General features: G+C 34.1%; 1 protein-coding gene across 15 annotated transcripts in view; it reads left to right on the top strand.

The window, feature by feature from the left end:
- OPA1 (OPA1 mitochondrial dynamin like GTPase) overlaps positions 1-13,040 on the top strand; it is a 60,303-nt gene that overhangs the window by 7,204 nt on the left and 40,059 nt on the right. For 10 of the 15 annotated variants that reach the window (XM_086843624.1, XM_086843621.1, XM_086843633.1 and 7 more), the window contains 8 exons: positions 768-835; positions 4,417-4,515; positions 8,711-8,764; positions 9,823-9,927; positions 10,829-10,915; positions 11,785-11,898; positions 12,262-12,342; positions 12,742-12,816. In XM_086843624.1, coding sequence (XP_086699750.1) covers positions 768-835; positions 4,417-4,515; positions 8,711-8,764; positions 9,823-9,927; positions 10,829-10,915; positions 11,785-11,898; positions 12,262-12,342; positions 12,742-12,816 — 683 coding nt within the window. The remainder of the gene's footprint in view (positions 1-767; positions 836-4,416; positions 4,516-8,710; positions 8,765-9,822; positions 9,928-10,828; positions 10,916-11,784; positions 11,899-12,261; positions 12,343-12,741; positions 12,817-13,040) is intronic. The other 5 variants (XM_086843626.1, XM_086843628.1, XM_086843627.1 and 2 more) reach the window with 1 other exon arrangement.

Here is a 13,040-nt window from a genome sequence, read left to right as displayed (position 1 = left end):
AACTATTTACAGTATAACTTAATATGGATTTATAAATACTTTCCAACTATTTTAAAAATACTTCATAGAATCAGAGAACTGCAGAATATGCTGAGTTGGAAGAGACCTATCAGGATCATCAAGTCCAACTCCTGGCCCTTTTCAGGGATATCCTAAAAATCCCACCATGTGCCTGAGAGTCAAGTCCAAAAGCTTCTTCTGCTCTTCCAGGCTTGGTGCTGTGACCACTTCCCTGGGGAGCCTGTTCTAGTGCCCAGCCATCCTCTGGGTCAGGAAACTTCTCCTGACCTAGGTTCTCCCCTGTGAGGATGAAAATGAACAGAGATGATATATCTCTGCCACAGTCCTTAGCAGATGCTTTTTTTTTCAGGCTTGTTCCAGAAGCTTCTTTTGAAAACCTGTCATTACAATAGAAAGGAATTTTTTTTTTTTTCCTCATTACAGTAACATCAGTGGATTTTGTATTATCCTTCTGTCTTTCTCAAAAATTAATTATGCGATATTTTGAGAGTTTTTAATAGTCTAAATGAAGCTGCCTGCTCCCTTGTGATATAAGTAATCTGAGTCATAAACTAGATAAAAAAAATTTAGATGAGTTTTAAACTGATTTTCTTCTTCAGTTTCTTAAGATGAATTTTTTTTATACGAATTGCAAAGACTATTGAATTACTAACTCATATTGAAGCTTTAATTTTCTGGTAGATGTAGTTTGAGAATTTTTAAATGTCTTTTGCATCTTATTATTAGTTTCTGTAATTGTGTCCTAGGTTCTCCAGGAGAAACAGCATTCCGGGCTACTGACCAGGGATACGACAATGATAAACAGTTCAAGAAGGTAATTACTCACTTGCAAACCTGAAAAAGTCTTTATAAACAGGTATTTATTGCTTGAAAGTGCATCAGTAGCCCATTGCAGTTCATTTGAAGCAACTTGAAAAGAATTTATTGTTGAAAATTAGTTCAGTATGCTTTTTGTATATAAAAGTAGTGCAGTGATAATAAACATTTTGGTGTAAGGAAATAAAAGGCAGACATGAAAATGTTTAGTAATTGCGTTATTAAGAAAATTGGTCTGTAATAAGAATGTGATTTTTAAGTATTGTATGTGCATTTGCAATTTTCCAGGGCTTGGACTCTATAGCACTTGAGTTTATAACTTATTACTGAAGTTGGTTTAGGCATTTATATTTCTTTTTAAGCATTTCTGCTTGCAAACTCATTTCTGTTGACATTTTCACAGCCGTAATTCTTACCTAAGAACTTCTGCCTTAAAGAATTTCCATTTCTTAAACTAGTCTTTTACTTTTTTTATCTAGATAAAGCATGCATCATATTTTTGTTACTATTCTCTGGAAAATAATGGTACTGTATTTTGATAACTTAGAGTTTTAGCACTTTTTTTCTTGAAGTCAAGAAGGTGAATTTTTTTTTTTTTTTTTGCTTTCATGAACATTTCTGTTAAATTACTAAATTGTCATGTTGGTCATTCTTTAAAGGCTTTTTATTTTTCCTGTGTTTATTTTTAAAACCTGTTTTACAAAAATTGGAGGCAAACAATATATATCAGGGAATTTATAAATTATCCTATAGTTATTTATGAACTGAAACTTTTTAAACTATAACTGTGACTTTTCCATAAACAACTTTTCTGTATATGCAGGCATGTATACATTGATTCTACATTAATTATTCATGGAAATATATAGTAAAATATTATAATGCTCTGGTCTTACAATCATTTTTCCCCCTGGAGAACAGTGATGGATTTTTACAAGAGAATTAACCTAGCTTTTTATCTCCCTTTTGTCTGTAAATTGTCTGTTTTTCTCCAGAGTGATTGCTTACACCAGGTTTCACTGTGTAAAACATAAATAACACATTACTATTGATTTGTGAAGAAGTGGTCATCTTAGTTTATTGTCTCTGATAATTGAAATAACTGACACTTTTACCAAATACCAGTAATATCATTAAAACTTGTTACAGTCCTGTGGTTGTTTTCAATGCAGTGATACCTGCATTTTGACTTTGACTGTGGTATGGAAAATAGCACCAATTAAATCAATATAATTAAGAAAATTTTGTCTGGTCTAATAATTAAATCTGATAAGAAACTGATAATTTGCAAATTAATATGATCAGTTTGGTCAGAATATTTCAAACCAGGCATATATGCATACCTAACAGAGCATAATCACCAAGTTTATTGGCAGGCAAAATTATTATTTTCAAGACAATGGATAAGATGGCCTTTTTGCATTCAATGCCAAGTAATGCTAGTTTAAGAATTGTGGTTGTATGGGTTCATAAAATGATTGTATGGGATATTACTATCATAATAGTATGTTATTAAATGTGCCTGATGAGCTGGTTTTGTTTTGTTGTGAAGAGATTAGTAATTGATAAATCCAGAAATTATTTGTTTGGAAGAGTTTTCTGAAGAATTGTTATTGCATGGGATCCTCAGACAGGTCTCTAAAAGCTGGGAGTAGAATGAGTGAGAAACCAGCTGTTTTGCAAAGTAACTTTGATAGTGAAGGATGTCCTGAACACCAAATCAGGCTGTGCTGCTTCTTGTCAGCTAACATGTTTATCTCATAATCTCTCATTTAATCCAAAAGGTACGATATTTTTAAAAGAGAATTAAATTAAAATTACTGAAGTGTTCAGATAAGTAGTTTAAATATGTGGTGTTCAAATCTCTTTTTACCTGGATTAAAGAAGAAATTTTGTTCTGGGAGAAAGAAGAGTGAAGACAGTTACAAAAACTATATTGAAGTAAAAATATTGTATTGTAAGTGAGGATCAAGACAAAAGGAAATAATAAGTTTATTGATTGATACATACAAAGAAGATGTTACAGAGAAGCCTTTTAAATTATATCATGTTTTTATTTGAATATTTTATTAAATGGTGTGACTGCAGTTGAAAAAGATTCTTTTCATATTTTATTGCGGAATAAGAGTCACATGTACCAGATGTCTTTGAAAGGAATTGCTCATAAAATAATTAGATTTGGTGACTTCAAACTTCTGTTACATTTCCTGTTTAAATGCTGAAAGGCCTTCATGGCAGATTTTGTTCAGTGTTTTTTCTTGTATTTTTGGACCCGTAGTGTAATGTTTAAAGGGAATGTGTTGGGTGATACCGAGAGTTTTTGTCTGCAAAACAGCAAAATATTATTATTGTTCTTCTAATACCAAATGTAGCCGTGAGGTTTCCTCTCCTTGCTGCTGTGTAGCAATGAAATCTTTTGCCTGAGTTCCTGGCACAGCTCTAGTGCATTTGCTAGTCCTGCATAAGAGGACTATGATTTAATAATAGTTAATAATTTAATAATTTAGATTATTAAATCTAAAAGTGGTTCAGTAAAATGCAAATAAGAAGATTTTTCTATGCTTCAAATTATACAAATCACTGTTTAACAAATGTTTGTATTTGGTCATTTGATATGTCTCTCCTTTTATCCATTCTCTTGTAGTGTTTATCCTTACGTGTACATGCCTGTGTGTGTATTTCATGCAACAGGTGTATACCTTGATGATGGATGTCTTGAATTCTTACACCAAAGTTCTGTTTCAGAGCTTGTTTTGATTCCTGAAGTATGTTTTTGAAACATTTCATTTCCCTGAATGTTTTCTTAGAAGATGTAATATTTTTTTAAAGAGCTTTATTTAAATAGTTCATTAATATTCTTCTCTGAATTCTCTGAAATAAACAGTTCATAAATTTCTGGTAAATGCTGGCATAGTATTTCTCAACCAATTTTAAAAGACACCTCACCATTATAGGATTTTTTGGTGTGGAGGAAGAATAAAAGAAAACTAAGCTTTGTGGAAATGCTGAATGAGTAAAAGAATAAGCATCAAGTTTTAGGGATTTTTTGAATGATCAGAAATGGTTATGACAGCATGAATTTAAACTGCAGTGTGCTACAGAAGTGGAGAGGGAGCTTTTTCTTTTATTATGCTTGAGAAACTATTTTTCTTCTGCTAGTTTGAGAAAATAAAGTAGCAGGCAAAAATCATCTTTTTATAGACTGTATTTTGCTAGGAATAAAAGCAAAGTGAAAAAAGCTGAAGAACTTTCACTGACAAAGCTGTACTGAACAGTTTGGAAATATTTTAAAGCAGGGATAGATAGTATTTTTTAAATATTCAGATGCTTAGTTAAAATTGAATACAATTGTAAAATGTAACTAAATGTTGGTTTCTTTGTTCTACCTGGATTTGCAAAATGCATGCTTCTGCTAGCTCTATCCAGTCCAGCTAGCAAGAGATCTTGCTAATTTCACTTTTGTTTGAACTGACCCGTTCATACCTGTTTTTCATCTGTCTTTGTCATGCCTTTTGGTTTAACTTTGGTCTCCTTACACCCCAAATTTTTCCTCTCCTTTTTATTATAAACTCACGGCAGGGCCTGCTTGGGGAGCTCATTCTGTTACAACAGCAAATCCAGCAGCATGAAGAGGAAGCACGCAGAGCCGCTGGCTTCTCTTCCCAGCAGAAGCGAAAGGTGATGGCTTAAGGGACAATACGTTCTGCATTCACTCTAATCAAATGCTTCAGCTCTCTGCATTTGAGCTAGAAAAATCTAACTAATTAAACTTTGGATGCAAATAATTGGCCAACTTCCCTACAGATGTATAGTCCTGTTTCAGTTTAACCAAGTTGCATTTTAAGCATGATGTTAAAAGCAAAACAGGTACTTTGTGTCACTTTGAAATTGTATTATCTCTGCTTCTATAAAAACCTCTTATTTAAAGTTCATACATTAAAAATGCATTTTAGGAGAGAACATGAATTAATGTTAAATCTGTTTACTGTTGCTTGTTTATGGTAGCTCTGTCTTGTAAGAGTGTAGCTGTTTATGGGGAATATATCTCTGGGAGCTTTTCTCCCGTGCTTTATACTGTTGCCAGTCTGAAAATGACAGCAGCTCCTTAGTAATAATTTTGCACAGACAATTGAATACTGCTGATAATAACATATATTCATCAGTGTAGTCCCTTGTCTGTTTTCCATCCTAAAGCTGAATTTTTACTGATTTGTTGTGCTTGTTGAACATCTGCAGTTCTCTTTACTTATTTAATTTAAGCTCTGATCATTTTGTTAATTATTTTATGGCTGATTGGAAATTCCTCTTAAATTGGGATATTTTGGTTGTCTTATCTGCTGCAATCTGTAATTCTTGACCACATGGCTTTGTTGGCTGCTTTTGTGCCTCCTTAAAAGCTTTCTGATTGCTTGTGCTTTTCAACAGCTTTGGAATTGAGCACTGAATACAGAATTTGATCTTCTGTGCATCTGAAGTTAAATCCCACAGAAAGAGGAAGGCGCTAAATATGAATTAAACTTTTAGATGTATTTGCAAAACTGTAATTGTCATGATTTTTAGTCCATCAACAGAGAAAAATCAGTGTTCTCTGAAAGTACAGTAGTACTTCAGTGTTTAACTTTCTTGCCATATTATATGATTTAGAGGTACAAGCTACCTTGTCAGATTGTATACACTTTTTTGAGAGAGCTGGAGTATGGAATAGTACATTGAAGTAATAATAAAATGTATGAACTTGTAAAAATTTCTGGAAAAAACAACAAAATATTATATATAAAAATGTATCAGCCTAATAAACACAATCAGGAAGAAAAATGAGCTTGATATTACATTTGCTTCTGATTGAGATTCTACTTTGTTAGTACTTTGTTGCAACTAATTCCACAATTCCCAAGCTGTGAAGAAACTGCAAGGGTTGTCTTATCCTGCCCTCCATGGCAGATACTCTGTTTGGAGAGAATTGAAGGTTTACCTTCCTTTGCATATAGAAAGTTTTCATTTAGCATTCAATGTGCTATTTGGCATACATGCCTTATGACTGGGAATAAGTCTTGTCACACTAACCTTTATGTTTGAATCAATTTGAAAGAGATGGTAAACTATTTTCTTTAATACCTTGATATGAGGATATGGGTCAAAGAATCCAATCACTGATCCACATTCTCCTTTGGAAGAACAAATTGTGACTGTCATTGAAATAAGTCATTGCAGGTCCTTCTGACAGGACATAAACTAACCTTTCTTATTTTTTAACTGAGTTGGCTTGCTTGCATGTCTATAAGAAAACGTGGTAATTTTATTTCTGTTCTTGAAAGTTTTATTGCCCAATTTACTTGCATATTTTTCCATTTTAATTTATTTACTCAGTATTAAATCTACTGCAGTTGTAAATTGAGTAACAGTAAAAACCATCTCACAATCAGGAGAAGATATTAAAAACAAAAATTGAATCCTCTCCTGTTGATTTTTGGGGGGAGGCAGGATGTTGATAAATATTTAGCAGTAAAATTGTTTAGTCTGGTACAGCTGCACTCTGTATGGCTGCTTGAATGCATTTTGTCTGGGCCGTGATATTTTCATTTGAATTATTGGAAATCATTATAGTTCTGCAAATAATCAGTTTAAAATTATTTGTAGTCTAGTTAGAGAATATACAAGACCAAAAGCTGTAGTTTCAAAGGTACTGAATTTTCAGATGCACACAATTATTTCATGCAGTATGTGACAAAGGCTGTTGAAAAGCAACTGCTGTGCAAAATGTGTAACTCTCTAAGGAGCTTTTAGGTATCTTAGTGATCAGATACCTGTGTGCAAGGACCCTTGATTAAAAATAAGTCTCCAGTATTCTTTTCTCATAATTCTTTATGGTGGCAATGGGGAAGGAGGGAGGAATCTTGAGTTACAAACCATATTGAAGTGGATTAAACAAATACTCATGTGTCTATATAAACATACTTCAAAAGTTGTTTTTTTGGGGGGAGCGGGGATAGAAATCAGCGATCAGTCTTATGTGACTGTTAATACTTCAAATTGATACATTAGCTTTAGCTTTTATTGGCAACTTAAACATTTCTAGCAATATTATGGACCATGTATTCAAAATACTGTATGTACTAACACTGAAATCACACCTGCACTAAGTGCTGAGGCAAAGACGTAATTCTAGAGCTGTTGGTTTTGACATAACTTACTTAACATCCTTGTTAGAATTAATCATTTGGTGCTAGATAATTCTTTGCTTCAGATCCTGCAACTTGAGACTGTGCAGTATTTTGGCTTTCTGTGTTGAACAGAAGCATCAGCCCACACAGACGGTGCCCGTGGTTGGAGGTGTCTGTAGGGGAGCACTTCAAAGGTGCATCATGGCCCCACAAGTCCTTTGAGAACAGCAGAGAGCAGGAAAATGTTACCTCCTTTGGAAGTCTGCAGTACATGGAAACACTTTGTTTTCCTTTCCTAAATTTTCTTGCTTCTTTTGGCTGTGCACATCCTTCTCTTTGCCTTCCTGTTTTTCTTTTCCCCTTATATCTCTGAGGTGTTGGAGGTGTGTGTATATGTAAATGTTTATTTACATATATAGCACCTTGTGGCTACACACATTAAGTCAACTTAACTGTTCAACTAACCCTATTTCTAATGTATTTTTGCTACCACTGAACTAATTAATAGCAATGAAAAGTCAATTTACAGCATTTTATCTTTGCTCTTTCTGAAAGAAAATAATTGGAATAAAATGGAAGTATCAGCTTGGATTTCTTTCTGTAAAGTGCAGACACAATTCTTCAGGCTTAACAGCTAAATGATATTGATCACTGTAAATAATTGTGGATTTTTCTTGTTTAGTCTGTAACAATTGTTGTAAAGTTTTAGTAATGGAATTAATTTATGTCTAGCTAACAACTGTCCTCTGCATATTAGATAACATGCTCTTTCTGATCTGAAGCCAACTTGAGTTGTAAATATCACATGGGCTTTATCACAAGAACTTTATTTAAATATTGACACACTCAGTAATTGTTTAGTTTATCATTTTTTCTAAACTGAATATTTAATCAGTCAACAATTAGATTTTGTTGTTTGTGAATATTTACATCATAAGAATTTGTATTCCACCGTTTATGATTCTGTCTTTGTATTATTAAAAGGGGATTGTTTAAAACCACTGCTTACTGCATCTTGATGAACACATTCTAGGAACATTTGGCATAGAATGTTTCTTTGTGTTTGATCTTATTACATTAATGCCTCAAACCTCAAGATCTCTTGTACTATAATATCCTAATTTTTCCAGTTTTAATGTAATTTAAACAATTTAAAAATAACCCTTCAAGACTGTCTTGCCTATCTAAAATGTATGAAGTTGTGCAGCACATTTAGAATTTTTACAAACAAATATGAAATAAGAATGCTTATGAATATTCATAAATACTGAATACTCACCTGAAGGTGTTTTTTGTAGCAAACTGGTGTTCAGTGATTTTATCACATTAAGATGGTGCTAGTTCAGAAGATGAATATACAAGATCCTGAGAGTTTGGCCACTAAAACTTTATTTAGTTCAGTGGCCAGAAATCTGAGCGCCATATGAAGCCACTTTTCCTTAAGCCCACCTTCCCAGTATTAAGTCTTGAAGGATTAATTTTTACATTTGCATGTACTGAAATTCAGACAATTCTCTGATGTGAACCTCCTGTTGCAGATGGGGCTTTCCATCAGCTTTAAATTTCAAATGATAAGTGAAGAGTTTTACTTGCTGTAAAATGCATGTCAAGTCACTTTTCTTATGTAGAATAAAGTTTTCAGTTTGTAATTTGGTTATTTATATTACTTAAACTAAACAAGTGATGGTAGCCATGATTATTTTTCTTTGTAGGTTTCTGACAAAGAGAAGATTGATCAACTTCAAGAGGAACTTTTACGCACTCAGGTGACTTTTCTGAGTTATTGATGCCTTAGGTAGTGATTTATGTGTAGTAAACTCAGATTTACTAGACAAAAGCACATCTGAAGTATATTTGGTAAAAATGTAGTGTTTTTTCAATCTCTGAATGTATCAATGCAGAGTCCCCTGTGTTGGCACAGACGAAAGGTCAGTCTAGTTTGTTCTTCTCTGACAATGACTTAGAGAATGCAAGACCTCATTCCCACCAAGTTTTCATCTCCTTGATTAGCAAGGCAGAACTAGTTATTTGTAAAGTAGAGTTTTTTCCAGGGATGATGCACATTAGTCATATTTGTCAGTGTTTTGGTTTTCTTGCTCATGTTAATGTACAATTAATCTTTTATCTGCAGGCTTCTAAATGGATTAGCTTTTTGGTTCTGCTAAATTTTTTTATCGGGGCTTTCCTAACCTCATTATGTGTTTGCTCAATCTCAGTGCATTTATAACTTAACTTTTTTTAATAACATATTGAAATTCGATTTGTTTTTAAAAGTACAGTCAGGCCAAATATATTTCCACGTTGTAGAAAAACATTTTCAGAGTAGATATCAAAACCATATACATCTCTCATCTTCAGAGTACTATTGCAATCTCCTAAACAGGGCTAAGCTGTTACAGTTGTGTCTTGATCTGAGGTCTTATGCTGAAGAAAGGGTATAAATGAGGCTTGCACATTTACATTCAAGCTCCATTTTGATTGAATGGCCCATTCCCACTGACACTGATTTCTGTCTGATTCCATATATATAGCTTCTTTGAAAATGATGCTTAAGATGCTTAAAGATTGATCTTTGTGTCCTGAGCTTTGAACAGTGTGGTTTTATAAAAACTTGAAGCAAAGGAGTTGCATTGTAAAAAAACAAAAGTAATTCTAACACTTTTCTTGTGTTGACCTTGTATTCTTAATAACTCATGATCACAAAGGTTTCTGTATGTTTGATGGACCTGCCTGAAGGATTATAAGTTTTTCACAGGTAAATCTTTGCTCATGTGAATCTACTATGTCCATAATTACACAAATATGTTTGTACTACTTTTTATAGCTCAAATACCAAAGGATGCTCGAGCGATTAGAGAAGGAGAACAAAGAATTAAGAAAATTGGTACTGCAAAGAGATGACAAGGGAATTCATCAGAGGAAGTTAAAGGTACGTGTTACAAAACCACATTGAAATATAATTATGCCATATAAATTGCATTTATTAATTCACATATAAACTTTGAACATTTGTTTTAAGATACCTCTGTTAATTTTTTGAGTCATCAAGACATTTATACATCCTTTATTTTTTAACTGTACAGCTTCTGAAAGTGGCTTCAACTGAAAAACACAAAGAGGTTACCGTGTGTAATTAACTAACTTACTTAAGTGATTGGTAACTGTGGCATGGTTTTCTCATGTAGCTTCACTGTATTTTTTGGATAATTTTGCTTCCAACTCTTGCACACACATTCCGAGACCTTTGTGCTTTGTCATGGGTCTCATTGAGTTTGGTAGGAGTAAGTTATGGGGTCAGGGAACATCATTTAATGACTGTATAAATCCAGTGAGATGGGCTTTTGTTTTTGTCTGCCAACATCCTTAGCATTCTAAAAATGGATGTTTTCTGCTTCTCTGTGTCATTTGTTAACCAATATGGATCTTGCACTTTTCTCTGGGAACTGAAATATGAATCTTACTTGTGCAGAATAAGATATGTAACTCTCTATCCTTGTGAATGGTTATTGTTCATCAAACTAAATAAGTCTAGATGTTTAATGGAAGAATCTCAAATTTAGCTTGACTTGAAAGCTGTGAAGTTTGCACTCAGTTGTTCTCTTATGCTGTACATAGGAGCTCCCATTTTCCTTCTTCATCCACCAGAGTCAAGGAGTGACTTTACTTGGTATTGTATTTCATAGAAAAAAGGTCTGTGCTGCAGTATAGATAGCTGTGTTTTCAAACCATCAGGAGAAAGTAAAAACATTTTTACATAAGTTTAATGAAGTAGTCTGAAACCTTTGTTCTCTTATTTGGCTGTGTTTTCTCTCTTTATTTTCTTTTTGTAGAAGTCCTTGATTGATATGTATTCCGAAGTACTTGACATCCTGTCTGATTATGATGCCAGTTATAACACTCAAGATCACCTACCTCGAGTAAGTAAATAACAAATTCAATTATTTTTACTGAAACAGCAGTTTTACAAGTAAATAAAGCATTTAATTATATTCCAGAATAATCCAGAGTTAATGCTATGCTATTTTCTTGTAACTCACCTTTTTGCTTAAGACATGTCTTTCATTTTAAAAGCAATAATTTTGAAAATAACAAAGTTAACCAAGCTGAGCCTGTTTGGCTCTTAGATAAATCCTGTCAAGATTCAGTTGAGCTGCCGTGCTCAGCTTTTCATTTTAAATGGTTTCAGCCCATGCACCCCATCCTCAGCTTTGTGAAGTGGTTGCTGTTTCCCACTGCATGTGCGTGGAGCTGAGAAAGTAAGATGCCCTGTCCATCTCCCCACAGCAGTGCTACTGTTGGGGGTGGATTTGGGAAGGGGTTAGCCTGACTGTTAGCTGGTGTAGCAGAGAGCCAGGAATGCTTGCTGCTTTCAAAACCACCTGTAGCATATAGGAAGTCACTAAGATGGAGAACCTGGGGATTTCGCTCTTTCCAGGCAGAAGCAGCATCTACCAGATGAGTAGTGTTTTGCCTGCTTGAAAGGATTTTGTACAAGAGAAGAGCTGCCTTCTCTTCTCACAAGAGCAACAAGCCCTCTCTCTTTTCATTAGATGCCCTGGCAGGGTGCTTTGTGGATTGTGCTGTCTTTAGCACAAGTCAATTTTTTTGCTTGACTGCAAGTTAGTATTTCTTAGAAGATTCTGTCTTTAAACCAATGCATTTATTATCAAGCGGAATACAGCTGGTGTTCATATGGTGTTCAGATGTTTGTCTTCCTAGTCAGCTGATGTCTGTACTTCCAAAATGTCCTTCCAAAAGCCAATGGCTATTTAAACTTTCACTTAAGGTGGTAGTGGTTGGAGACCAAAGTGCAGGAAAAACCAGTGTGTTAGAAATGATCGCCCAGGCCCGCATATTCCCTCGAGGATCTGGGGAGATGATGACACGTTCCCCTGTCAAGGTAAGAAACATCATCTCTGAATCAGCATTTGTGATTGTTCTCATACTCAACAATGGTATTTTTGTTGTATCATTGTATTGTTCTCCTCTGATCATGACGTTGACTGAAGCACACATGTACAGAGGTTTATAAAATGGCCTCTAAGCAAGGGAGTTGTTTCAGCTAATGACAAAAACTCTGCAGGTCTGTATATGATCCCTGTGTACTGTCTAAGCAGTAACAGTACCATTTAGTAATTTTGTGCTAAATAAGTATTACGTATAATTGTGTTTCTACAGAGGGAAGTGTACATATACCATGTACTTCTCATTTTTCTCTGTGTTAGATTTGCTATACTTTCTCATTAAAGCTTTTAACATTTAGGTAACCCTTAGTGAAGGTCCCCACCATGTGGCTTTATTCAAAGACAGCTCTCGGGAGTTTGATCTGACCAAAGAGGAGGATGTAAGTATAATAAAGTGACTGGAAGTTAATGAGACTTCTGCTGATTCTCTGAATAATTTTGTGTCTCTGTGATCTCTTAGCCCCTGTTCAATTAGAGTGAAAGATGTTTAGTGAGGCAACACATTGTATTAGTTATTAAATTATCCCTTTGGCTGGCACTGAAGTGGATAAAATGTAGAGAGCTCCTTGTGCCAAGACACTTTTTGAAGCATGAAGGGATCTGTGAGTAATCTGTCATTTAGTGCCCTCTCCATTTACCAGACTTACTAAACATGCATTCAAAATAATACTTATAAACTGAGATCTTCATCCCTAACTAAAAGTGTTTTTCTGTGAAGGTAATTGTTCTTCTATCTTATGAAGAGTTTTGTGTTTGATATTTTGCTTTTCTTGTAACAGCTTGCAGCTTTGAGAAATGAAATAGAAATCAGAATGAGAAATAGTGTAAAAGAAGGGTGCACTGTTAGTACTGAGGTAAGACTTGTCAAATATTAATGGCAAATATCTGTATGTGTATATGTTTTGTAAGTATTCTTCAACTGGGAGACTGTGGTGAATCCAGTTTGCATATACTTTGTATTTTGCAGTATACAAAGTGTATTTGGACTAAAATTTGGATAAAAACAGTTTTATACAATGATTACTTGCATTAAAAGTTGTCCTTCCTATTTAAAATGACAGGTTGTTGCTGATTAAAA

Source organism: Cyanistes caeruleus, chromosome 10 (assembly GCF_971803275.1).
Source record: "Cyanistes caeruleus chromosome 10, bCyaCae1.hap1.1, whole genome shotgun sequence".
Taxonomy (NCBI): Eukaryota; Metazoa; Chordata; class Aves; order Passeriformes; family Paridae; genus Cyanistes; species Cyanistes caeruleus.
This window is presented reverse-complemented; position numbering and strand designations above follow the sequence as displayed.